The 24,484-nt window shown below is 47.0% G+C and overlaps 1 protein-coding gene across 1 annotated transcript; it reads left to right on the top strand.

The window, feature by feature from the left end:
- The first annotated feature begins 5,343 nt into the window (after positions 1 to 5,343).
- Positions 5,344 to 16,703, top strand: SMIM20 (small integral membrane protein 20). The gene is made up of 3 exons (XM_045834711.1): positions 5,344 to 5,564; positions 15,239 to 15,295; positions 16,046 to 16,703. Exons 1-3 carry the CDS (start codon positions 5,456 to 5,458, stop codon positions 16,081 to 16,083), a joined length of 204 nt encoding a protein of 67 aa, XP_045690667.1. The 5' UTR covers positions 5,344 to 5,455; the 3' UTR covers positions 16,084 to 16,703.
- The last annotated feature ends 7,781 nt before the right edge of the window (positions 16,704 to 24,484 follow it).

The following is a 24,484-nucleotide window of genomic DNA, read 5'->3' on the forward strand; positions in this document are numbered from 1 at the left end:
AAATAGGAACAAGCAGGTCTTGAACCTGATGTCTACCAGGCACACGAGGCTAGCATTCAGCAGAAAGGCTGGTCTAGACACCTAGCTCTGGAAGTCACGAAGGTATTAGTTAAAACGGTGGGGTGCGCAGTATGGCCAGAGATAAGCCATGACAGGCATCTGGGGAAATCTCAGATGAGAAGAGCAGATCAGAGAAGAAAACCTTGACAAATGATCTAAATCAGAAACATTTAGACAGATGAACGGGCACCCAGAGAGTCAGAGTGAAGATGAAAACAGAAGGATTTCTTTCCCCTACAGATTCTCAGAAGTACAGGTCCAGAGAATCCTGCATTAGACCCCGCTCTATTCCAAGCCCTAACCTTCTCGTCTGACTGCTTTTCTGCAGAAAGTACTGATACTTCTTGGGAATCCACAATATTCTAAAAATACATCAGCTGTGCTGCAGTGCCACAATTAGTGGAGCTGCTGTCCCATGAAACCCTCATCACCATTTTGCTTAGATCAGAGAGCGGATTAACTTTGATGTCTGTCTGAAACCCGTGCAAGACACCACTGGGGGTCTGCTCCCTGCAAGCATTCAATCTTCACATCCAAGGAGAGAAGGAGAAAGGGCTGGGTAGGAGCCCAAACCAATTTTTTTCTCAGTGATTGAGATGAAAATATGCTCCCTAGGACTCCTGACATATTTGACTTGCATTCTGCCTCCGTACATCCCTGAGCTTTCTCTGTTTGCACAAATACCTTCCCCCACGCCCAAGGCTTCCTTTGGCTTTCACAAACATTCACACAGCTATGAAGCCCCAAGCCCTTTGTCTATGCCACGTGGAAGTTTCTGTCTCTATAAGGGTTCCTAGTGACAGGCAACCAAAACTGACACTAACTGAAGTCCAGAGGGAGTTATGGAAGCACATGGGGTGGTCTGCAGAACACAGTGAATGGTGGAAAATCAGGGACTGCAAGGGGGAATGACAGGAAGCTCCAGGGTTCTGGGCAAGTGCGAGATATGCAAAAACCCACTGTGCCCGGTGGCTCAGTTGGTTGAACATCCTCTTGTGCACCAAAAAGTTGTGGGTTCTATCCCCGGTCAGGGAACATAGCTAGGTTGCAGGTTCTATGTCTGGTTGGGGTATGTGCAAGAGGCAACCAATTGCTATTTCTCTCTCACATTGATGTTTCTCTCTCTCTCTCTCTCTCTCTCTCTCTCTCTCTCTCCCCCCACCCCCTCTCTCTCCGTTCCTCTCAGTCTAAAATCAATAAGCATGTCCTTGGGTGAGGATTAAAAACAAGTCCACCTCAACTGCATTGTTTGTCCTTGTGTCACCATCCTCTCCTCACAGTTCTGATTTCTGTGGGAAAGAACAGGCGGACCTGCTCAGAACTGTGCCCCACCCAGACAACACATGCTCACTGACTCTGTAAGGCAGTGTAGGTTGATGGTAAGTGCAGGTCTCTGGAGACAGTCTGAATTTGAATCCTGGCTCCGCCACCTCCTACCTACGTAACTTTGAATTTGTCATTCTTGCTATGCCCTGGCTTCCCCTTCTGCAGATAGAGACGACTATTTATGGGGTTTGGGGAGGACTGAAGGGATGAACCTGTGATTGTGACTGGCACAGGGAAATGTTCTACAGCCTTGACATTATTAGTGATAGGAAAACACGGGGCCCCTAAACTTACAGTCCAACCAAGAATGCCAGGATGAGAAGTCACTCTCTGAAAGGAATCAGGAGGCTGAGTGGCCAAGAAGCAATTACTTACTATCCATTGCCACATCTTACTCCTCCACCAGACTGCAGATGCCATGAGGACAACAGACTCTCCTATTAACTCACTGCTGCCTCCACCGGAACCTGAACAGTGCCTGGCACATTGTTCTGCTGCCTTTTTGTGTTCCCATTCAACCAGTCCGGTGCTTTGCCCTGAGTAGGCATGCAATAAGTCCTTGCTGATTTAATTTATGGGTCAGTGGAATTCTCAGAAATGGGAAAAACACTGAAATCAAAAGATAGACTTATATTTGGTAGGACTTGGTGGGAAGCAAGGGCAAAATCATTGGTGTAATGATGATGCTAATAAGCTATACAAATGGCACAGTTGGTCTAGAGAACAGGGCAGTCCTTGACTTGCAGCTCAGGGAGGTGTTAAGCAAATGAAATTACACTCATAGTGGTTTCATCTGGAACTCCTTCTGTTTGCAAAGACAGAACCCAATTCAATCTGGCTACTGTGAAGAGGGGACTTGATGAGAAATCCAGGGGTAGACCCCCTGTTAGCTGGCTTCAGGGGCTCAAAGCTAACATCAGCATCTGATTTCTACCTCTGTCCCAGGTCCTCTTCTGCCATATTGTCCTCATTCTCATCTCTAAATGGTGGTCCCCAGCAGCTTGAGTCCCATCCTCTCAAGTTCAAACCCAGCTTTCCAGCAGCTGAGACAGTCTATGGTTGGCTCAATGTGGGTCACGTGGCAAGGATGTTGCAGCTATATTAAATGATAAGACCTGTGCTCTATGCCAGTCAACCCCTGTGGTGAAGGAGCTTGGTGAGGCGTGGCTATGTGCTTAACTCCTGGAGCTGGGGGAAGAGTAAGAATTTGTTTGGGGGGAGAAGCCCCAGCTTACCTCATGGATTGAGAATGGGAGAGGAGTGGTTTGCCAGAAGATATTCAGGGTACTATTAGCAGAAAGCGAATGGATGCTGCTAAAATGACAAATGCGCACGGCACCTGGGCATTTTCATATCACATGATATAAAGCATGCATCGCTTCATCCCCTCTTCGCTGTGAAGTCTGCCCTCTGCCTAACAAGCTCCTGCAAGTGCCTGAGGAGCAGCTGTCTCCCCCTACTGTCATCCGTCTTCCTCCTCTGAACTTCTGTAGCCTGCAGGACCATATCACTCACCGGCAAGATCAGGTCATTAGTTATCTTTTTATGTATATGTCCTGTCTCTTCATCCACATTGGCAGGATCTTGGAGAGCAAGGGTCACATCTTATTCATCTTTGTGTTCCCCGTAGCATTTTGCCTGGTGTTTGGGGCATGGCTGATAGTTCATAAATCTGCTGACAGCTGGAACACCTGATTTATATGCTTCTGGAACCACAGAGGTAGACAGGAGCTTGATTCAACTACAACACTACAAAGAAAGGGGAAACCGGTGCTCTGAAAGGATACCATTTCTGAAAGATCATAGATCTTTCCTGGACTGAATAATGCTGCTGAGGTCAAGATGAATATCCCCTCTGCTCCTCAGCTCCTGGCTGCTGGTGTCATTCTTATTTGTAAAAGATTGAGTGAAGACCCAGTTTTCCTGGTTGAAGGCTGCGACTTCTCTCTTCCAGCATGGCTCAGATCTGTTCTCCAATTCCAAGGAATAGGAGACAAGGCTGCACCAGATTCACAGAAGATCAACGGAAAATCCTCATCAAAGCATTCAACCAAAAACCTTACGTGAGTTACACTAGGAAGCAAAAGCTTGCTTTACAAGTGGACATTGAAGAGTCTAGAATCTAGGTTTGGTTTCAGAATAGAAGAGCTAGGCGCCGAGTCCAGAAAAGATTAGAACCTGAGGAGGACTTACAAGGAAGCCAAGACAAAGACCATCCTATGGAGAAGAGTCAAAGTAGAGAAGGTAGATGGCATGGAACCAGTTACACTTCCTCCCAGTCACACACCCTCATCTCGGCATTTACAAACTACCCTTATCCTGCACTTAACTCCAGAGAGCAACTCACTAAGGACATTGGGGTTCCATGCCCTGGCTGGTGTGGCTCAGTGGATTGAGCGCTGACCTGCAGACCACAAGGCCGCTGGGTCGATTCCCAGTCAGGGCATGTGCCTGAGTTGAGGGCCAGGTCCTCAGTTGGGGGCATGTGAGAGGCAACTGATTGATGTATATCTTGCACATCAATATTTCTCTCCCTCTCTTTCTCCTCCCCTTCCCCTTTATCTAAGAATAAATAAATTAAATCTTTAAAAAAAAAGAAAGAAATTGGAGTTCCAGAGTCAAGAGTCCAAATTCAGTTTTAAAATCAAAGATCCAGTTTCCATGTTTGGAGAAATAAGGAATCTGATGAGCCTTGAGAACAGTAACAAACCAGGACTGAGATCTCTGACACAAGAGAGTTCAAGGTACAGAAACTACACACAATGGCACCCATCTCACAAGCAACTGTCTCATTTCTCTGAAGCCAGAACAGGATGGACCGAGAGACAAATCAGTGTACTTGACATTATCAGCCTGGGCTCCACATCTCTCTCACTCTTCCTGGGCACGTGCCCTTTTAAATTAGACCTTCAGCTTCTCTGGAGGCAGAGCCTTCTGGCAGGCGGACATGAGGCACCACACCAACCTACCGATGGAGCAAATGTCAAGGAATATAATGATAAATTTATTCATATCTTTAAAAAAATAAAAAATAATAAAAGGAAGATTGGGTGAAGGCCCAAAGACTGTTAGCCTCAGCTGCCCAGTATACCCCTGGACAGGTCATAGGTGGACACAGCCCACCCAGAAGGATGGAGGATGGCAGTCATAGGGAGAGGAAGCAGATGTCTGTTCTCAGTGGTCTCCCACACCAGGCAATAAGGCAGGGCCCCAAGGTCCCATCTGTGGGACAGGCGGCTGGCTCTCTGCCCTGTACTGATCCCTATATACTCCCCACCCTCATTCGTAATGGGAACAGGGAAAGAGCAAGGATGGAAAAACGTAGTCAGAAAAATTCTTCTTATAGCGTGAATGTTGAAACAGCATTTCTCCCAGGGTAGTCTTGGTCCTGCGGCTCTGGTTTCAGAACCCCTGGGCCAGGCGATTTGCCTGTTTGCCTCTAATCCTCCCAAATCGCTCTTGGGAAGGCCAAGTAACTTGTCCAAAGCCAGGCAGCCAAGCTGTGCTTCCCTCACCTGTAAAATGGGCCAAACTAGTATAAGGAATAATTAAGTCATGGAGCCACAGAGCATCTGGACCCTGAAAGACAGTTGCTAAAATCAAATTAATGGGGGAAGCACAGGAAATCGTGGTTGGAATAGGAGGGAGTGGCAAAAGAGGTCAGAAGACTTGTGGGAGGGGTGGCTCAGGTGGGAACCAAGCAGAAGGGCATGGCAAGGCAGGGCAGGGCAGGGGACAGTACAGGGTCCACGGAATGGAGCTCAGCAAAAGCTCCAGTCTCAAAGCACCTCTAGTGATCCGCAGGTGCCTTACACCACGAGGGAGCGCAGGGGAGGAGGTGTGCACAGCTGAGGCCCCGCCCCATCCCGCCCCAGCTCCGCCCAGTCCCCCTTAGACCCGCCTCTTGCCCTACCCCATCCCTAACCCCTCCCCTCCCCTCCTAGCCACGCCCCCAAGGCCCGGAAGGGAAAGCTGCTCCGCCCCGACCCGACCCAGCAGCGGGAGCGTGATTCCGGTGATTCGGAGGTGCGGGGCCTCTGAGCCGGTCAGGGCAGTCCCTGCGGGCGCCATGTCCCGGAACCTGCGGACCGCACTCATTTTCGGCGGCTTCGTCTCCCTGGTCGGCGCCGCCTTCTACCCCATCTACTTCCGGCCCCTAATGCGGCTGGAGGAATACCGTGAGTGACCTCTGATCCGGTGTGATGACCTAGTCCCAGTAACTCCCTGCCGCCAGTCATCTCCACGTGGGGACGTGGAAAGATCTTGGCTCCAGAGTCAGGCTGGCCCGGGTTTAATTCCACTGTGGCAGCTTTGTGGCTGTAGGCGAGTGACTCAATCTATCTGAAACAGCATCCTCATTAATAAGTAACTATTTCTATAATATCTAAAATCAAACCCTCTAGCCACCCGTGGGACTCAAAGGCGGTAATTAAAGCAGTCTGCACATAGTAGGTCGACACTAAATACTAGTTCATACTTACTCTTAACATTAACCGACTGCTTATTATGTGACAGGTTAGGCATACATTGGATCGTTTCATTTCTGCAACCTCCTCTAGAGGTTGGTATTATCACCCGTTATATAGGTGGGGAAACTGAGGCTCAGGGAGGTTATATAGCATGCCCAAGGTCACACACCTAGTAAATGGCAAGACAAATATTCCCACCAGTCTTCTGTCTCCAGAGCTTCCACACACTGTAGCTGGAAGTGGTGATGTTGGGGGCAGGCAGATTGAACCCTAATCAAACTGAATTTCAAGGTGATTTTCCTGGCAACTTCATTTCCATTCCCAGAGATGTCCTGGGCGGAAATGTTTCTAACCTAAACTGTTAACCTGGGCTTTTTAGTTATTCCTCTTTTCTCAAATCTTTTTTCAGATTCTGCTGTCTTCATTTTAAGCTGGTTGCTCGCATGACAATGGTGGATATCCTGGGAGTAATTTTCCTCCTTAATCATTCAAGTCCTATCATGCTAAAAGCCAAACTCTCCTTCCTTGAGACCTATACCTCAGCAAGGATTAGCACTTTGATACATCTGAAACCATCTGTCAGAGAGAAAATATTAGGCATTAGAGGCTCATTTTGTTCTCCAGGAAACCTGAATCATCTTGAAGTTGAATGAGAGCCAGCCCTGCCCCTTGAGAATATTAGAGGAGGCTGAAAGCTTGGCGATTTGAAGGCGAAAGCTCCGTGTAAATGCTCTGCCCATTACAAATGATACAACATGTGGTTTCCGGAGGTAGAGCCTTTTAAATACACACTTAAATTTCCTTGCAGCTTCTTTTCATCAGCCAAGATTAAAATGGCCTCTCTGCATTCTGCCTTCCAGCCTATGCACTGTGCATGGGGGTAAACAGGGCTGCGTGAAGCCCTGCGTGTAATGTTTCCATCATCTTTATTGGATCCCTGCCACAGGCTATTTTATTACGGCCTTGAGCCTTGAACACGGGACAAGGGGTCTGCTTTGGATCCCACTAGAAAAGTTTCAGTTTTGAAGACTACAGCAGTGGCTTTTCACTGGGGGTGATTTTTGTCCCTCGGGGGACATTTGGTTCCATCTAGAGACATTTTGCTTATCACAGCTGGGGGTGGGGTGGGGTGAGTGTGGTACTGGCAGCTAGTGGATAGAGGCCGGGGATGCCACTAAACTTGCTGTAGTGCACAGGACAGCTTCTCATGCCAAAGAATCACCCAGCCTAAAATGCAAATGGTGGCGAGATCGGGAGATCCTGGCCTAGATCAGATGATCAGGCTGTGGTTTGTGCCATGGATCCCAACTACAGCCTATAGAGGTTCTCTGGGATCTGCATTTGTCTGAGTCACCTGAGACAGACGAGGCAGGCCGGCTAGGTGAACACTTACTGAGTGGTCACTAAATGCATTTTAACTGGAGGGCAGTCTGCACCTGCCCACTTTTATGGTTCAGTTTTAGTTAATTTGGCCAATTCTTATATGAGAGTCGTAACTGATTTTTTTGAACAGATAAATAATACTAAACAAATAATATGTCCTGAAAAGTTTATTGTACATGCTATGTCTGGCACCCTTCCAAGCACTTCATACATATTAACTTGTGTAGTTCCCATACCAGCCCTGTGTGGCAGCTGCTCTGTGAGCATGCTCTCCATTTCATATGTGGATACAATGAGGTATGGAACAGCTAAGGAACTCGTACCAGCACGCACAGCTGACAAGTCACAGACCCGGGGTTTGAGTCAGTGCCCTTCATCGGTACACCGTGCACCATACTGCCTCTCTGAGGGAGTGAGAAAGGGGTGTGAGGCAGATGAGGGTCTAGCACATGAGGACCTTCAGGTAAATACTTAACCTCTCTGAGCGCGGCCTCTTTCCTCATCTGTGGCAGTGGAGCTTACAGACCAAACTGACAGGTTTGGGGATGTTTTTAATGAAGTAAACAGGTGAGATAGCATCTAGTGTAGTCTTATGTTTGGCATCCCATAAAAACATTTAAAAAATAAGGACCCACAAGAGCAGGGATGCGAGATAAGGACATTTCAGCGGGCAGACTCACCCCCGGGCTGGCTGGCCTGGCAGTAACCTGGGGTCTGGGCAGGTGAGGCGGCGTTCGTGACTATGGGAGACTGCTGGGAGGACAGCGCTTAAATGAATTTCAGCTAGCACTTATTTAGCTTTTTAAAAAGTTTTTTTTTTTAGCCTGGATTGTAGTGATTACTATATACCTGTCACTGTGGTAGGTGCTGGGTGTACCTGACCGAACAAGACAGAGCCTTTCTCTCTGTCTCACTTCACCTTTGTCCAGCAACCTGCCGCCACCCCGACCCAGTGCCTGGACTCTGAGCTGGTCCCCCTGCTTCCACCTGGCCCGACTCCCGGCCCTCTCTACTGGCTGCCATGGTGGTCTTCCTGGTTACTTTTCATTGCTCATTTGTACCTTATTTGCATCTGTAGTCAAAGAATGTGCACTGTGAATTTGATTCTTTGATATTGGTGAAGGTTTGCTTTATGGCTTAGTACAGATCAATTTTTACAAATGTTTTCTATGTGCTTAGAATGATGCATCATCTCAGGTTGTTGGATACGGGTTCTATATATGTTGATTACAGATCAAACTTCTTAATTCTGTTATTTATTTCAGTGGGTATCTTGAGGCCACGTTACTAGGTGCACGTGACCTAGAATATTCTGGAGAACTGTTTCAGTTATTATGTAGAGGCCTTCATTATTCCTAATATCCCTCTCTCACACTGTTTTATCTGATATTATAGTTACCAGCTTTCTTTCGGTTAATATTTTCCTGGTATAGCTGTCCTCTGACAGTCTGCCTGAATTGGATTTTTAATTCTTGTCACTGTTAGATTGAGTTCATTTTCATGTGTTATATTTACTATTATATTTACTTTTATTTTCTCCATCTTATTTGTGTTTTCTATTCTTGTATCTCTATACTTCCTTTCTTCTCCTTCATGCTCAAGGCTTAATTTTTCTCCCTCCTCTACTATGTAGTTTGAAAGTTTACATTCTGTTTTTATTATTTTATTGTTATCGTTTACAGTGAGTCATGTCTTCTCCCTGTCTGTGAAATACACAGAGACCTCGGAACCCCGAGCCCCGTCCCAGCCCCGTGATGAGTCCCTTCAGCCCCCGCTGTGTGTGTTCCCGACTGAACCGCGGTGTTTCGCACAATCCCCGGTGCTTGTCTCTGCCCGCAGTCTTAGGCTCCCGTCCTCGCATCTCACTCCTTTCTCGTTTCCGTTTTCTTCCTCCTGAAATGCATCATCAGTTACTGTTTCTGCGGTGAGAATGTGTAGCTGGGAAGACTCACTCTCGTTCGTTCGAAGAGGTGTAGAAACCCCGGTCTTTGGCTGGGGTGCTCGTCCTGCCGCTTGTTCTTTGAGTTGGATCCTGCTGCTCGACTGAAATACTTCACGAGCGCTCTGCCGTCCTCTGGGTCCAGCCAGTGGAGGCCCACTGAAGTGCTTCCGTCGGGAGAAGGGGTGATGAGATTCACGCTTTGTGGGCCTTGCTCGGTAGTGTGAAGGAGGGCCCGGAAGGGTCAAGGCTGGCGGCGAGAAGACCAGGTGCAGGAAGGCCGTGCCTCCTGTGGCCACGGGAGAGGAGGGCGAAGGGACTGGAGCCTGAGCCAGAGTGGTCGTTGTGGGACTGGGAAGAAGTGTTGAATTTGGGAGCTGTATTTAGGAAGTCAACTCCACAGGGATTTGTGACTGATGAGCCACAGAGTAAGGGAGGGGGAGGAAGGAGAGAGGCACTCAGCTTTCTGGCTCCAGCAGCTGAAGAGATGGTGGTGCTAGTCATTTAGGAAGAAACACAAGAAGGAATCGGTTTTGCAGGGGAGAGGATGAGCTAGTTGCCAGTGGGATGTGTTGAGTTTCAGGTATCAGGATGTGCTCTTGGAGCTCTCCCATGGGTAATGGGAGGTGCCAGTCTGGAGCTGAGATCTGGGATCTGAGCTGAGCTAGAGATGCAGCATCATCAGCATTGGATGGGGAAGGAGGCTAGGGGTCCCAGGCAGCATCCAGAGGCGGAAAGAGACGAGCTGGCCCAGGACCAGGATGCTGGTGGTGAACACGGTTTGAAGCGCAAGCACTCACGAGAAGGGGTGGTGGCCAAAGCGAGAGCATTAAAGACAGCTCTTCCCGGACAGGGGTGTGTTCAGCAGGGTTAGGCTTCTTGGAGGCTGGAAGAAGTGAAAATAGCCATCAGATTTATTTTTTTTAAAGAGGTAAAGGTCATAGGTCATTTTGTTAAGACTGCTTTAGGTGGTTCGGTAGTGGGCAGAAAGCAGACCGCAGGGACTGAAGAGTAGAGAGTGTGTGAAATAGTGTGGGAGGAGAATGACAGAGTGTATTTGCAGCAGGTCCGGGGTCTAGGGAGAGTTTTGTTTGAGTTTTGTCTGGGAGAGCTGGGAGAGCCCACAGGGTCTCTGGACAAAGAAAGATGCTGAAGAGAGAGGATGGGAGTTGGCATGGGACCTCGAGACCAGATGGAGGAGACAGACGTGGACGGAAGGCAGGACACCTCCTGCCAGTTCAGATGCAGCTGCATTAGGTCTGACGTTGGGAAGTTGTGGGCACTCCCAGGTGATGACTTCCATTCTGGTCAGCTATGTGTGAGAGGCACAACCACCAGCCTCTCCGCCAGTCCTCCTGGCTTTGCTGTTTTGCTTCCACCGTGTAGCCACTCCTCGTAGCCCTTCCTGTTGGGTCTCCTCTTCTGTCTATCCCTCGTACGTTTGTATTCTTTAGGATTCTGGGCAGACCTAGGAGAAGCCCACAGTTCTGGGAAGGGCAGGGCTGACACCCAGTCCCTGAGAGGTGGAGCCAGTAGCAGCAAGGGAGGAGCCAAGGCCACGTAGGGCTCCAGTGTAGGGCTGTTCAGCTGGGCTGGTGGGACTGGTGCTGGCCAGCCCGGGTGTGGTGAGTGTGGAGACAGGCAGGTTCCAAGGCTTCTGCTGGAGTAAGCCACAGTGCAGCCGAAAAGAGGAGGGAGGAGCTTAGGTGAAGTCCAGCCAAAGAGATCTTCCATGCTTTACAGTCAGGCAAGCTGCTGTCACAAGATCGCTCGTGGGGGTTCATGTTGACATTCACTGTGATCTTCAGCCCTTTCACTAACTCAGCCAGACTGTACCCAGCGTTATGTGAAGTACAAGGTCAGTTCTGCACATGATGCCTTGGTACCATGGTGACCACGGGGAGATGGCAGTTTGCCTTGGTGGTCAGTGATCCCAAACAAGAAGTATGGCGACCATTGTGCTTCTGGAGGGGATCCCAGACGTTGCCTTTAGCTCTCCTCCTGTTGGCACAGCACGGCTCGTCTGAAGAGCCCACGTTCAGGGACAAGTACAGACACTGTAACCTGACGCCTGATCTGTGTTTGTATCCTAAAGCGAGGTAATGATCTTGAATGCGGCCTTGTAACAACAACCTATATATGGCATTTTAGGCCAACCCATGACATCAGACCGAATGAGGTCATTTTCTGTAATCCTGTTCATTTTTAAATTTGTTAGATCTGCAGAAGCATAAAAATCATAGTTTTGTCAAGGACCCTGTGCTCCCTAAGTCCTGTCACATAGGTGACTTGTCCCACGTCATTTAGCGCATTGCTGGGTGGACACTAGACCCTGACTCCCCAGCCTGTGTGCTGTTCGCGGGTGCCCAGTCTCCCCTGACAGCGAGGGGTGTTTAACAGCAGAGGGTGAGTTACACGCGAGGGCTGTGGGGATGTGCGTCCTCCTGCCGCCCGGTTGTGTGTTTTGCTGCAGCCTGCTGCTCGCAGCTAAAAGCATATTGTGCAGAGTCTGAATACAGTTGAAAGAAATCACTTGATGCAGAAATCATTCTTACCAAAGGGACATTTTCCCTATCCCATCCATGCCAGGTGCTTAGAATATGCTTTTTATTCCTCTCACCGTGGAGTCAATGAGATGCGCAGACAGACGAGTCTCATGCTCTCACCAGTGTCACAGAGCTCTCTGGACTCAGCCAGACCCCGGTGAGGGGACAGAAGCGTTTACAGCGTTGGGAGGAGCCGGTGCCTCCCTGGCCATTTGGCCCCCCTCCGCCGCTGGTTCACACTCACCCGCGCCCCCGGGCCCATCTGGTTCCGGATTCCCCCCGTGCACACCTGGAGGACGTTTGTGTCCAGGCAACCGCGGCAGGCGGGCGCTCTGGGAAAGGAGTTTTTAAATTTCATATTTGCTGTTTGAAAACAGCTCCTTTGAAGTAATCATCATGGAACAATCACAGTGTTGTTGGACTTCCTTATCCTTGTTTTGCAGTTGTGTAGTTTCATTATTCAAAAAACAAACCAACAGGAGAGGCCTAAGAACTGTGCAGTAAATTTGTGTTATGTCCTTCACCCAGACTTACCAGTTAATGTTTCGCTACATTTGCTTTCTCCTCATATGTAAAACATAGCATATGTTTTCCGTACATATAGATACATATGTACATATATAATTATATCTGCGTGTTATAGAATCATTACTGTTGTTCTGCTGCACCCTTTGAGAGTAAATTAAAGACACTATGAGTTCTCATTCCAAAACACTTTGGCGTATATTTCCAAAAGAACAAGGACATTCTACATAATCACAATACAATGATCCAATCCAGGAAATTTAATACTGATACAAATGCTATTATCTAATATGTAGTCTCCCTTCAATTATTGCCACTTGTCCAGTTAGGTTATTGTGAGTAGTTGCTTATTATTTTAACTGTCTTTTGGCAGGAGGGGCTGGGGCAGGGGGTCTTGAGGTCATATTCTACACCTGATCAGTATGGCCATTAAGTATAAGGACATGTTCTCATTTTCAAAGACTTAAGCATTATTAGGTGATTTCTTTTACTGCCATACAGAAACCTGCCAGTCTGCATGTACTACCAGTTTAATAATATACCTTGGTTCTCTGACTAAAGATAAGGATCCTCAATTAAAACTACAAATCACACCCCTGCCTTAGCACCAGGGGGCAGAGTCGGGCTTGCTGAGACTTGGGAAGGGGGTGGGGGGCTTTTCTAACTGGCATGGCGAAGCCCCAGGCCAGGTGTCGCATATTAGCATTTTAATCATTTCACTCCTGATAGAAACTCACTCGCTACTGAAAAGTCAGTAATTAGCTTACCCTGATTTGTTCACCTAGTTAAACCCCTGACTTTGACATTGCCCTTTTCCTGAGGTTCAGAGACTTATGCTATTTCCCTAATGATAACAAAATAGAAACCTAACTGCCAACCTCATCAAGATGTACTTGCTAAACCCTGGAGGACCAGTTTGTTTTAGCGTATTCTGCATTCACAGACGGTGTCTTTGTGTCACGTCATGAATTTGTAGAAGACTGCTTTGGCCTTAGAGTATTTATGAGACATTAACAGATTAAAGAACCAGAGGATACAGATAGGAGGCTAATACCAGTTATCAGTTGGTCAGAACTGGTTCAGCAGATCAGTTTAAATTGCCTGTCCAAGCCAAAAAAAAAAAGAAAAATGTGGTTGCATAAGGACAAGGATTATAAAGAGATTATGGTCTATTTAAAATAAATCCTCCACCTCTCTCCAGCCTCATTAGCAATTAGCAAGAAAGTGTGAAGACAGAGATTCCTTTCTCTTCACTTGGTTCCCCACTGCATTCTAAGAGGTTCAAACACAATTAGGCATTCTGTCCCTGCCGTCAGAAGTCAGCTTCCTTCAGTGCTTGGCAGTCGGCCAGCTCCTTTGGCTTCACAGTGCCTCTCGGAGACGGTGTTTGATACACCAGGATGTCTGATTTCCTCAAATCTCTGGGTCCGGAGCGCTTTCTGACAATTACTTTTTTGAAAACCACGTCACTTCCCTCTCCCATAATACTGGAGAATGGACCTTGTAGGTGTGGAAAATTGTATCTTTCTGACCTTTGTATACAGTCAGTGACAGTACAGTCTTGTACTAATTGGCATTTTCTAAGAGCATCATGACTGAGACACAGCCACACCCGGAGACTTCTGAGTTGGCAGTGGGGTAGGACTCTGCCCTCCAGGACTTCACCTTAGGACACGAGATCACCGGTCGAGTTATTTTAGAGAAGTCTAATAACACCTTTAGAAGCTCTGTTGTCACCCCTTCAGGTGGGGGATGTCTTTGGCATATCTGGGTCCAGGGGGTCGTTGCCGTTCACGCGCGCTGCATCTCAGAGAGGCCCCGTGAAGCCGCAGCCAGCCGTCGTCTGTAATGGGCTTCATTATGCGCCGTCTTCTCTCTGCCTCTCCCGGAATTGGATATCAAGATTCACATAATCCCCATTGCCCAGTGTTTTATTTGCCGAAGCAAAACTTAGCATTGACAAAACTATCAGGTAGGTCACTTAGGATTGACTTTCTGCCACATCACCGGAGAAGCAAATTCAATGAATATTCGATTTGGCAAAACTCTATTTCTCCTACCTTTATGCTTGTGTAACTTTATGAGGATCCAGGGGCCAGAATCAAGAAAAGGGCCTAATATTAAATAAGAGCTAAATGTGGATTTAAAGAAACACTGTCAGCCTGATTAAAACAAAGGTCTGATTACAACATTTAATTACTGTAATTTAGTAGTAAACATCTTTTGGCTCCAAGTCTTTCCTCTGAAAAGCCACCATTTGTTTTTCACGGTACTTAAAATAATAAGTCTTTGTTTTCACAGGCCTTGGGTTTACTCTAAACCACTTAGAAAGATGTGTCAGAGTGCTTGAAGCCCACAGACAGAAAACGCCCAATTTCTCTGGGCCCTGGCCTGTTGGACATCTCCGAAGAGATTGGTTAAGCCGCTGTAGCTAAAATGCACTTTCTAATTGGCACAGCACCTGCAATCAATTAGGGAAGCTTCAATTACCCAAACCAAAGCCACCCACCCAAAGATTAATTTTCTGCTCTATTTCCTATAAAAAACATAGCATATTTAGCTCTGGGCCTAGTCCTCCAGTGGAGTCCATTTTAGACGTATAAACTACATCATTTTCTGTTAATTGTACTTGGTCTTTCAATTCCGCAGCCTTCCCCTCCTAGTATCACGCCCACCAGTTCTTTCAAAATTGTTCATTTTCTATTGTTTTGTTGCCTTTTCAAAAATGCTGAGTGCACAGAGAAAAGATGCTAGTTTGCAGCTTTTCTTTTGAAATACAGCTTGCTTTCTTTTACTGAAAGTATCCAGGCTTTTTGCTCTAGGACCCACCTTCTATAACCTAAAAGCTTTGAGTAATGGTGGCCTGAATTTCATCACACTCATATATTGGTTTTTAATTGCCCCGTCATTGTTGCATGTAAATACAAAGACTTCCACCACCACTGCCCCCCTTCTTGCTAAAAAAGTAATTTTTCTGTTGTGTTTTTCAGAGAAGGAACAAGCTATTAATCGGGCTGGTATTGTTCAGGAAGATGTGCAGCCACCAGGTAAACTTAAAAATCACAACAAAGACTCATTTGTACTGTTGTGGGGGGTTGGGAGGTGTTTGCTTTGCAACAGGAAGAATCTTTTTAGTTCAGAGGCTAGACCGTGATTGTGCTGCTTACTTTACAGCCGTTGCCACTTCACAGGTGCCACCCCAAGATTTCATTTTAATATTTCCCTCCAGAATATTTTTTGCAAGTTACAGGTCCCTCTTTTGCATTTGCTAAGTGGGTGTGAAAATGTAACGTGTTCGATTCAGTGTGAAGCGTGAAGAGCTGTTTTGCAGACTTATTTACCAAGCACCTATTTAAATACTACCCCCATGGGAAAATACTGTTTACTTGGGAGCTATTTTAATTGATGCAGGATTCTGCTTTATACAAAAACTCAGAAGTTCCCTTTATGGCTGGATGGTTCGTTACTTTCAGATGATCCAAGTTGGCTGAGAACGAGAGGTTCCAGCTTATTAACCCAAACTCTTGTAATCTGTGGCAACATTCTTTTTAATTTAGTTTTTAACTAGGCCAGATACGTGTCTTCCTATTGTGGGGCGATTTCTGAGCCATGTAAAAGTCTCGTGGCCGCCACGGCTGCCCAGCTGTCCACCCCAGGGTTCCGGCAGCGTGCCCGCACTCTCGCTGACTGCATGTCGGCACACACTCCATTCTGATGTCGTTTTGTTTGTTGAGGGTTGAGGGAAGTGTGGGAAGTTTAAAAACGAATCCTGTTTTCATTCGCGTTCCTTCCTATAGGGTTAAAAGTGTGGTCCAACCCATTTGGCAGGAAATGAGAAGCCTGTCACCGACTCTATTATGAAATTAGACATCTTCATGCTCTCTGCTGCGCAGCAAGCGTGATGAATCGCCTCGCTACAGAACGACGGCTGGAGAAGAAAACTCTGTAATGCCACAAATAAGAGTACTATGCACAAGGATTAATATCTCCCTTCTTAGGCATCAGAAGAACCCTGGAACAAATCACACCATTAGGAAGGTTTTGTGATTCGGTTTACTTCTCTAAAAATGAAGCCCTCTGGCCCAGCTGTGTTTGGAGATCCACTCGCTATTCACTATTCAGTCTGTACTACTCGCCCAACTGTGCTGTGATAGGGTACGAGCAACCAGGAGCCTTGGGAGGATCCTAATTTCAGTGAAAAGCCACTGTGCTGAGAAGGGCTCTTTCTCATAGGGCTCTTTGAAGACGTTAAAGTGGATAAAACTCTCCAGGGACACGGTTCCTTGTACTCGTTAAGAACAAACCATTCAGCCGCACTAACTTGTCGAAGGTTGCTGCATGTTGGAAAATAATAAATACGAAGCAATTCATACTAAACGGGAGTACATGCGGAATATGAATAGGTGTTAAATTAACAGTACTGCAAATGTGTGTATTAAAGTGATTTTTACTTCACAGTGGTGTTTTTTGGTAGATCCTTTCTTAGAAACTTATTAAATTGTACCAGAAATGATTTGACTAGATATTTGACTGCGTGGTGTTCGTCAGTTTGCATACAAGTAAAAAATTTTAAGGCAAATAGCAAATCTGTTGACGCAAATGTTTATGTGTTATGAGGTTCTCTACCCGGTGCCTCACGCGGTGCTGCAGAGATGAGCGTGAGAATGCTAACTTCTGTCCCTAGGGCCGTCCGGCCCCATACTGGACCATACGCCTTTGAAGACACACGTCTTTTCCAGTTTTAGATCTCCCAGAGTGCCTTGCTCCTTACTGTAGTCTCTTTAGAGGGGCCGCCCGGTGACATAATTTTATTATTGTCAACTGGGAGTTTGCTTAACATACAACTCCCAATTCCATAATTATTGTCAAAAAGAAATAGGATTATTCCAAAATCCAAGTCATATTTTTTACTAGGATTTCCCTAACATTTAATTGACTTATAGTTAACAACCCAATAAAAGAAGTTGACTCACTTGGGGCACGTTTGACCACTATTTTCCTGGGAGGGGCCACCAGGAAGTTGTGTAACTTAAAGTCAAATGTTCTCTGGGTGCTCAACTGAGATTTCTGAATGACCGAGGCAAGCGCGTGTACCATCTGCTTTGGAAGATATCCAGGCCGAAATGACTGTCTGAGTGTCGCAGAGGACTTCGGGGCTTCGGTTGCCTGTTTGTCAGATAAAACAGACTTAGTTTAGTCTCCTGAGTGGGATCTTTGTCCTGGCCTTGACCCTGCCCTTGGTTCACCTCTGCGGAGATGAAAGGGGCTCTCTTGTTCTGCTCAGCTGCCCTGATGTTTATACAAGGATCACTTCCTGTTGTCAGAGGGGTAATGTCGGACTCTGCTGCCCACACTTGACAAAGGCCGGTTGTCAGAGGCGTTACTCAGGAGGATGGACCGAGGGCCTTGCAGTTCATGCACCCCAGGTGTGGCCCCCAGCTGCTAAGGCAAACACTCGAAAGAGAGATCTTAGCCAAATACATTTAGGAAACAGTTCAAGTTAAGTAAGTCTATCTGCTTCTAATTTGATGATTTCTGAGAGAGGAGTAGCATTTCCCAGATGTATTTGATCACAAATATTTTTCATGGATTATCTTCTGGGATTAGTGACCAAAGACATCCTTGTGGGGAAATCCACCTCTAGACTGGTGCTTCTCCAGCTTTTTGGTCTCGGGAGCCTTGAACACTTGAAAGTTTTTGAGAACTCTTGAGAACTCCAAAGTGTTTCTCTTTATATGGGTGATATCAAGAGAGACCATATTAGAAAGTAAAACAAATTTTAAAGTACTTACGAATTCATGTAAGAACATCAACAACAAACTCACTGGTTTACACATGTTTTTGTGTAAAACATTTATTTTCCAAGCCAAAGTAACTTGCTGATTTCTGTGATGTCCGGCTTAACAGAGTCTCAGCTCAGCTTCTGCATTGGATTCCTTGCTACATCACATGTCATGTGGCCTCTGAGAAACTCCACTGTGCACACTTATGAGAAGATGAGAGTGAAGACGGCTAAACGTTTTAGCTGCGTTGTGAAAATAGTTCTGACCACGCAGAGCCTCTGTAAAGGTCTCAGAGACCCCTAGAGGTCCCTGGCCCACACTTTGAGTCTAGTTATTCCCCCTCTTGGAATTTAGTCAGAACTTTTGAGAAATGTGTATCTGGTTGCATTACCTCCCTGTGAGTTGCCTATAGCCAACTATGATTTGGCGTGTTTATACTGAGGGAGGTAATAAGGGAAGGGGAGAAGCTGACATTTCTTGTTGTTACTGAAATGAAGTTGGTTTTTTTTTAAAGACTTTATTCATTGATTTTCAGAGAGAGAGGAAGGAAGGGAGAGAGAAAGAGAGGGAGAGGAACATCGATGTGTAAAACATCCATCAGTTACCTCTCAGGTCCCTGTACTGGGGACCTGGCCTGTAAAACCAGGCATGTGCCCTGACCAGGATTCGAACCAGTGGTCTTTCAATTTGCAGGCCAGTGCTCAATCCACTGAGCCACACCAGTCAGGTCAGTCCTTTATTTTTTATGTCAAACAGTATCCTTTTCAGGAAGACCTGGGTTGACATTTTTTAAATCTCAGAACCACGAGTAGCCACACTGCTGAACAGCTGGCACATTTATCCAGTGAACACTGATTCATGTCACTTGCTCCTTTGAACTGATCCGTAGGAAGCTCACCCACATTTGTGGTCGGCTTTTTAAAAAGCACCTAAGACATCAAATGTATTTGGGCCATTACATTCACTTTATCCTTCCCCGCAGCCTCAACCTTATTTTTTTTTCTGCTTTCTCACTTCAGTTTTCTATCTTATATTGTATGTGAGACCCTTCATTTTAAAGTGAGACAGGGCATAAACAGTATTCAATTGAAAAACCATTTCTAATTTAGTAAGGAAAGTAAATTCACAACAAAGATTAAAATAAAATGGAATATGAAGTGTCTTTAAGAAGGTTTAGGGGACTTTTGGCCAAGATGGAGGCATAGGTAGACACCCTGTGCCTCCTAGCACAACCAAAAGAAGGACAACAACAATTTAAAAACAGAAAACAACCAGAACTGACAAAATTGAACTGTATGGAAGTCTGACAACTAAGAAATTAAAGAAGAAACACCCAGACAGGTAGGAGGGGTGGAGACGGGCAGCCAGGCAGAGAGGACTCTGGGCCGATCGGCAGCCGGTGGATCCGGCGAGGTGGTAGCTGGCAGACAGGGTGGTCCCACATTTGCGTACAGATAAACCAGGAGGAACAACTGGGGAGCGAGACAGATCTCGCAACCCAGGAACCCAGTGCGGGGGAAATAAAACCTCAAACCACTAGTTGAAAATACCTGTGGGTGTTGAGGCACAGGGAGAGACTCCCAGCCTCACAGGCGAGTTTGTTGGAGAGACCCACAGGATCCTAGAACATACACAAGCCCACCCACCAGGGAATCAGCACCAGAAGGTCCCAATTTGCTTGTGGGAAGCAGGGGAAGTGACTGAAATCTGGCAGAGGACAGAACAAATGTCATTGTTCCCTCTTAAACCCCTTCCCCACTTACAGTGTCACAACACAGCTAAGTGGGTTGCCCCGCCCTGGTGAACACCTGAGGCTTTGTCCCTTGTATGTAACAGGTGCACTGAGACAAAAAAAAAAAATGCCCAAATGAAAGATCAGATCAAAGCTCCAGAAAAAATACAACTAAGTGACAAAGAGATAGCCAACCTAGCAGATGCACAGTTCAAAACACTGGTAATCAGGATGCTCACAGGATTGGTTGAATATGGTTGCAAATTAGAGGAAAAAATGAAGGCTACGCTAAGTGACATAAAAGAAAATGTACAGGGAACCAAGAGTGATGGTAAGGAAACTGGGGCTCAAATAAATGGTGTGGACCAGAAGGAAGAAAGAAAAATTCAACCAGAAAAGAATGAAGAAACAAGAATTTTAAAAAAATGAGGAGAGGCTTAGGAACCTCCAAGACATCTTTAAACATTCCAACATCTGAATCACAGAGGTACCAGAAGGAGAAGAGGAAGAGCAAGAAATTGAAAACTTATTTGAAAAAAAATGAAGGAAAACTTTCCCAATCTGGCAAGGGAAATAAACTTCAAGGAACTCCAGAAAGCTCAGAGAGTCCCAAAGAAGCTGGACCCAAGGAAGCCCACACCAAGGTACGTCATAATTACATTACCCAAGATTAAACATAAGGAGAGATCTTAAAACCAGCAAGAGAAAAAGAGACAGTTACCTATAAAGGAGTTCCTATCAGACTGTCAGCTGATTTCTCAAAAGAAATCTTGCAGGCAAGAAGGGGCTGGAAAGAAGTATTGGAATTCATGAAAGGCAAAGACCTACATCCAAGATGACTCTATCCAGCAAAACTATCATTTAGAATGGAAGGGCAGATAAAGTGCTTCCCAGATAAGGCCAAGTTCAAGGAGTTTATCATCACCAAGCCCTTATTATATGAAATGTTAAAGGAACTTAGAAAAAGATAAAAAATATGAACAGTAAAATGACACCAAACTTACAGTTATTAACAACCGAACCTAAAACAAAAACAAAAACAAACTAAGCAAACAACTAGAACAGGAACAGAATCACAGAAATGGAGATCACGTGGAGGGTTATCAGCGAGGGAGTGGGTGGGGAGAGGGGGAAAAGGTACAGGGAATAAGAAGCATAAATGGTAGACAGAAGATAGACAGGGGGAGGTTAAGAATAGTATAGGAAATGTAGAAGCCAAAGAACTTATTGTATGACCCATGGACATGAACTAAAGGCGGAAAATGAGGGTGGGAGGGGGTGCACAGGGCAGAGGGGAATAAAGGGGCGAAAATGGGACAGCTATAATAGCGTAATCAATAAAATAATATTTTTTAAAAGGAAGGTTTAGATGGTCTACTAATACCGGACACCTGCAAACCCTGTGTCCTGGCAGTTGTCTCCTAGTTATTCCCACGGCAGAGATGCACCTGGAGGCTCACTAGAATGCATGCTGGAATGTTCACGGCAGCCACGCAAACTGCTCCAAGGCCCATCGGCGGGACAATGACTAGATGCACCGTGGCAGTCACACGAACGGAATACGGTACAGCAACAAGAATGACAGTACAGTGACTCTCCCGAGCAATGCTGAATGAGTGAAGCCAGTTACCAGAGTAACAGTTGTTAGGTTCATTTAGATAAGGAAAAACAGCTGTAGAATACCCATGCAGGTACAAGTCAGGATACTGGCTACTCCTGCTTACGAAGGGGGAGTAGTGATGGTGGATTGATTGGTCGTTAGAAACCACTGGGCATCGCTGCAGGTAGTTTGAAAGGCCCTCGCCTGGAAGACGCACCTGAGAGGGTGATCCCGGGTCCAGCCAGCCCGGGACTCAGCAGCCGGTCTCAGCAGCTGGGTGTGCTCAGCAAGCCGCCGGGGCTCCCTGCCTGCCTGCTGCTGCTGGCCTCTGGTGCATTCACAGCCCTGGGCGGGACTCCATGGACGGTGATTTTACCCTCCCAGCCTTCACCCACACCTGCTGAGTGCCAGAGGCCTGCAGTTTAGTCTCCCTGTTGGTAACAAAACACACAGCTCATCGGCAACCCCTGTGCGTGGGAAGGGAGCAGGAACAGCCTGAGGAGGGCCGGGAACTGCTGCCCCTTCCCTGGAGCAGGGTTCTCGGCCAAGCAGTGTCAGTGAAGTCGCCCGCTCCAGCGGCCCAGCTCACTGCAAGCAGCAGGGTGCCCACCACTCCTCTGCTCCCATTCTGCTAAGTGCTGTTTCCCAAACAGACCATCTGAACGCACTGGGAGAAGCGAGGATTTTGCTCCTCACGAGAGTCGGGGAACAGTCCACAGCAGTCTGCTCCCATTCTGCTAAGTGCTGTTTCCCAAACAGACCATCTGAACGCACTGGGAGAAGCGAGGATTTTGCTCCTCACGAGAGTCGGGGAACAGTCCACAGCAGTCTGCTCCCATTCTGCTAAGTGCTGTTTCCCAAACAGACCATCTGAACGCACTGGGAGAAGCAAGGATTTTGCTCCTCACGAGAGTCGGGGAACAGTCCACAGCAGTCTCCTCTTCCTGGGGTTCTCTTTCCGTGACCATACCTGATGAAAATAAAAATGCAAAAATAGGGGGTGCTTTGTTCAGGCCCTATTGGCTGCCAGTGACAGAACACCAGACCCCAAACAGTGCAACCCGGGGAGTCAGTCATGTAATTGACAACTCCAAAATCACAATCACTTTATATTGTCACGACCCGTCATAAGTGATGATCACTTGTGAATATGCTCAGTGATATGCTCAGAGCCCTCAGGGAAGAGCCCCAAGGATAGCCCGGTAGTTTTCCATCTCCTGGCCCGCAGATGGGAGCTGCCCTCCCCGCCCGTATCGCGCTCCCTCTCTTTGGGGAACATTCACGCCTACCTCCCACCCCCAGCTTTGCTCATCCTTCTCCCAGTCTTTCTCCCTGCTTTGGGTGGCGCAGATGTGCCCTATGGTCCAGGAGTAGTCACGTGGTCCCAATTTGGCCAATCCAAACAGTGTGCAAACTCCTGGCCAGCGGGATTGGATCTGGGGTGGGCATGTGACCCAAACCAAGCCAATCATGTCTAGCTGGAGTCCACCTTGCCGGCTGGTGTGTGGTCAGACTGGCGGAGGATTTCTGCTTCACCAGGTGTGGAGCTGTCGCTACCAGCTTGCCACCGTGAGGGCAGAGCTGGTCTGAGACTAACACTATCACCAAAGGAAACAATAGGGCTAGTAGTCAGGTCCTGAAAATGCTGCTGGTACCTCCTAGACTCACTTGTGTCTGAAGCAAAACTATCTCTGGTTTACAAATAATGTTAATAAATTCCCTTTCTGCACCCGTTGAGGTTGGGATTTTGTCACATCCAACCCAAAGGGTCTCCGTAAGGCGTCTCAACTTTATATTGCATTCATTTTTCTAAAATGCAGTCCACAGGTCACTTCCACCTTACACGAAAGAGGTTAAACATAATTCAGCCTTTTGTTATGGCCTGGGCGGCTTGTTATTGTGCAGTTACGTCTGCGGGGCAGTTGGGGTGGGTCAGACGTTTGCCTGCAGCGCTCGCGAGGTTTCTGACTTTCTGTCGCTCTTCTCGCTCTCCGCCCCGCCTCACAGTTGTAAGGAGCTGGCTTTGGCTTCATCTCAGACTTGCTGCTTCCAGTGTCCAGCGAGATTGGAGAGCAGTTAGCCCCAAAATCCTGAATCCGGCATCACATGAAAGAAAGTAAGCCCCTCCGCGTGGATTTAGAGGCTCAGGTGTGGATACATTGCAAGGGCTTTGTGACCCTTTGACATTTTGGGAGGCCTATGTTTGTTTTCTGGTTCTGCATGGTCCTGGAGAGATGAGGTTTCCTGGTATTTCTGCGGGCTGAGCCTTCTACTTGAAGGGGATTTCCACACTCAAGGATTGTGCAGCGTGAGCAAAGGCACAAGGGCTGAAAATGTCTTACTACTCAGCAAAGTTATTCGTTTTCCTTCAAAGAAGAAACCGTAACCCACAACAGTCTTTCTGAACTCGCGCTGACCTTTAACTTGTTTTTCTTCTTTTCTAAAACAGCCCCTTTCTATTCTAACCTCTAATAGCACACACGGACTCGCAAGGGGAGGAGAAAAAACAAGGACGCTTGTATCAGAGGGAGCGGCTTACTTAAGGCAGATGTGGAATCAATTTGGGCGAATGTGAGTTGCCAGCTCCCGAGTGTCCCTGCTAAGTGAGTGCGCCCTGGAATACAGCGGGGCCACTTACGGCTCGTCAATGAGATGCCGGGCTATTGGGTAAACACATGTAGGGCATGCAGCTTGCAGCCCTTGCAGAGGTGAGTGAAAACCCAGAGGGAACACGCTCCTCGGAGAAGCTCGGAGGAAGACAATTGTGTTTAGGAAAAATGTTACCGATGACAGGTTTTGAAATTACTAGGAAAATGGCAGCTCTGGTGATTGATCTTACGGAATAAGCAAAACCTGCTTTCTAAAATGGCTATTTTTTATTTTTATTTCTGCTCCCACTCGATGTAGGCTCACATTACACACATAAAATAGCCAAGCGCGGAACCATTATTTGGTTTTTTAATCAAGAGAGCCGGGCTTGGCTTTCTGCTGGTCCCTGCCTTGGAAAGTTCCATCCGAGGCTCTGGGGAGCAAGCCAGGCGACCGGCAGGCGGGGGCTCCCAGGAGGGTCACTGCTGTTCCTTCACTAACGAGACATGTGGTGTCTCAGTCTGTTATGGCT

The sequence above is a fragment of the Phyllostomus hastatus genome, unplaced genomic scaffold, assembly GCF_019186645.2.
Source record: "Phyllostomus hastatus isolate PE091 unplaced genomic scaffold, TTU_PhHast_1.1 phas_contig_196, whole genome shotgun sequence".
Taxonomy (NCBI): domain Eukaryota; kingdom Metazoa; phylum Chordata; class Mammalia; order Chiroptera; family Phyllostomidae; genus Phyllostomus; species Phyllostomus hastatus.

What these genes read in the sequence shown, in the direction of transcription:
- SMIM20 (XM_045834711.1), top strand. Translation starts at nt 5,456, where the DNA reads ATGTCCCGGAACCTGCGGACCGCACTCATTTTCGGCGGCTTCGTCTCC. An exon ending in AATGCGGCTGGAGGAATACC is followed by an intron (nt 5,565 to 15,238) that starts GTGAGTGACCTC and finishes TGTGTTTTTCAG; the next exon opens with AGAAGGAACAAGCTATTAAT. An exon ending in GGAAGATGTGCAGCCACCAG is followed by an intron (nt 15,296 to 16,045) that starts GTAAACTTAAAA and finishes TCCTTCCTATAG; the next exon opens with GGTTAAAAGTGTGGTCCAAC.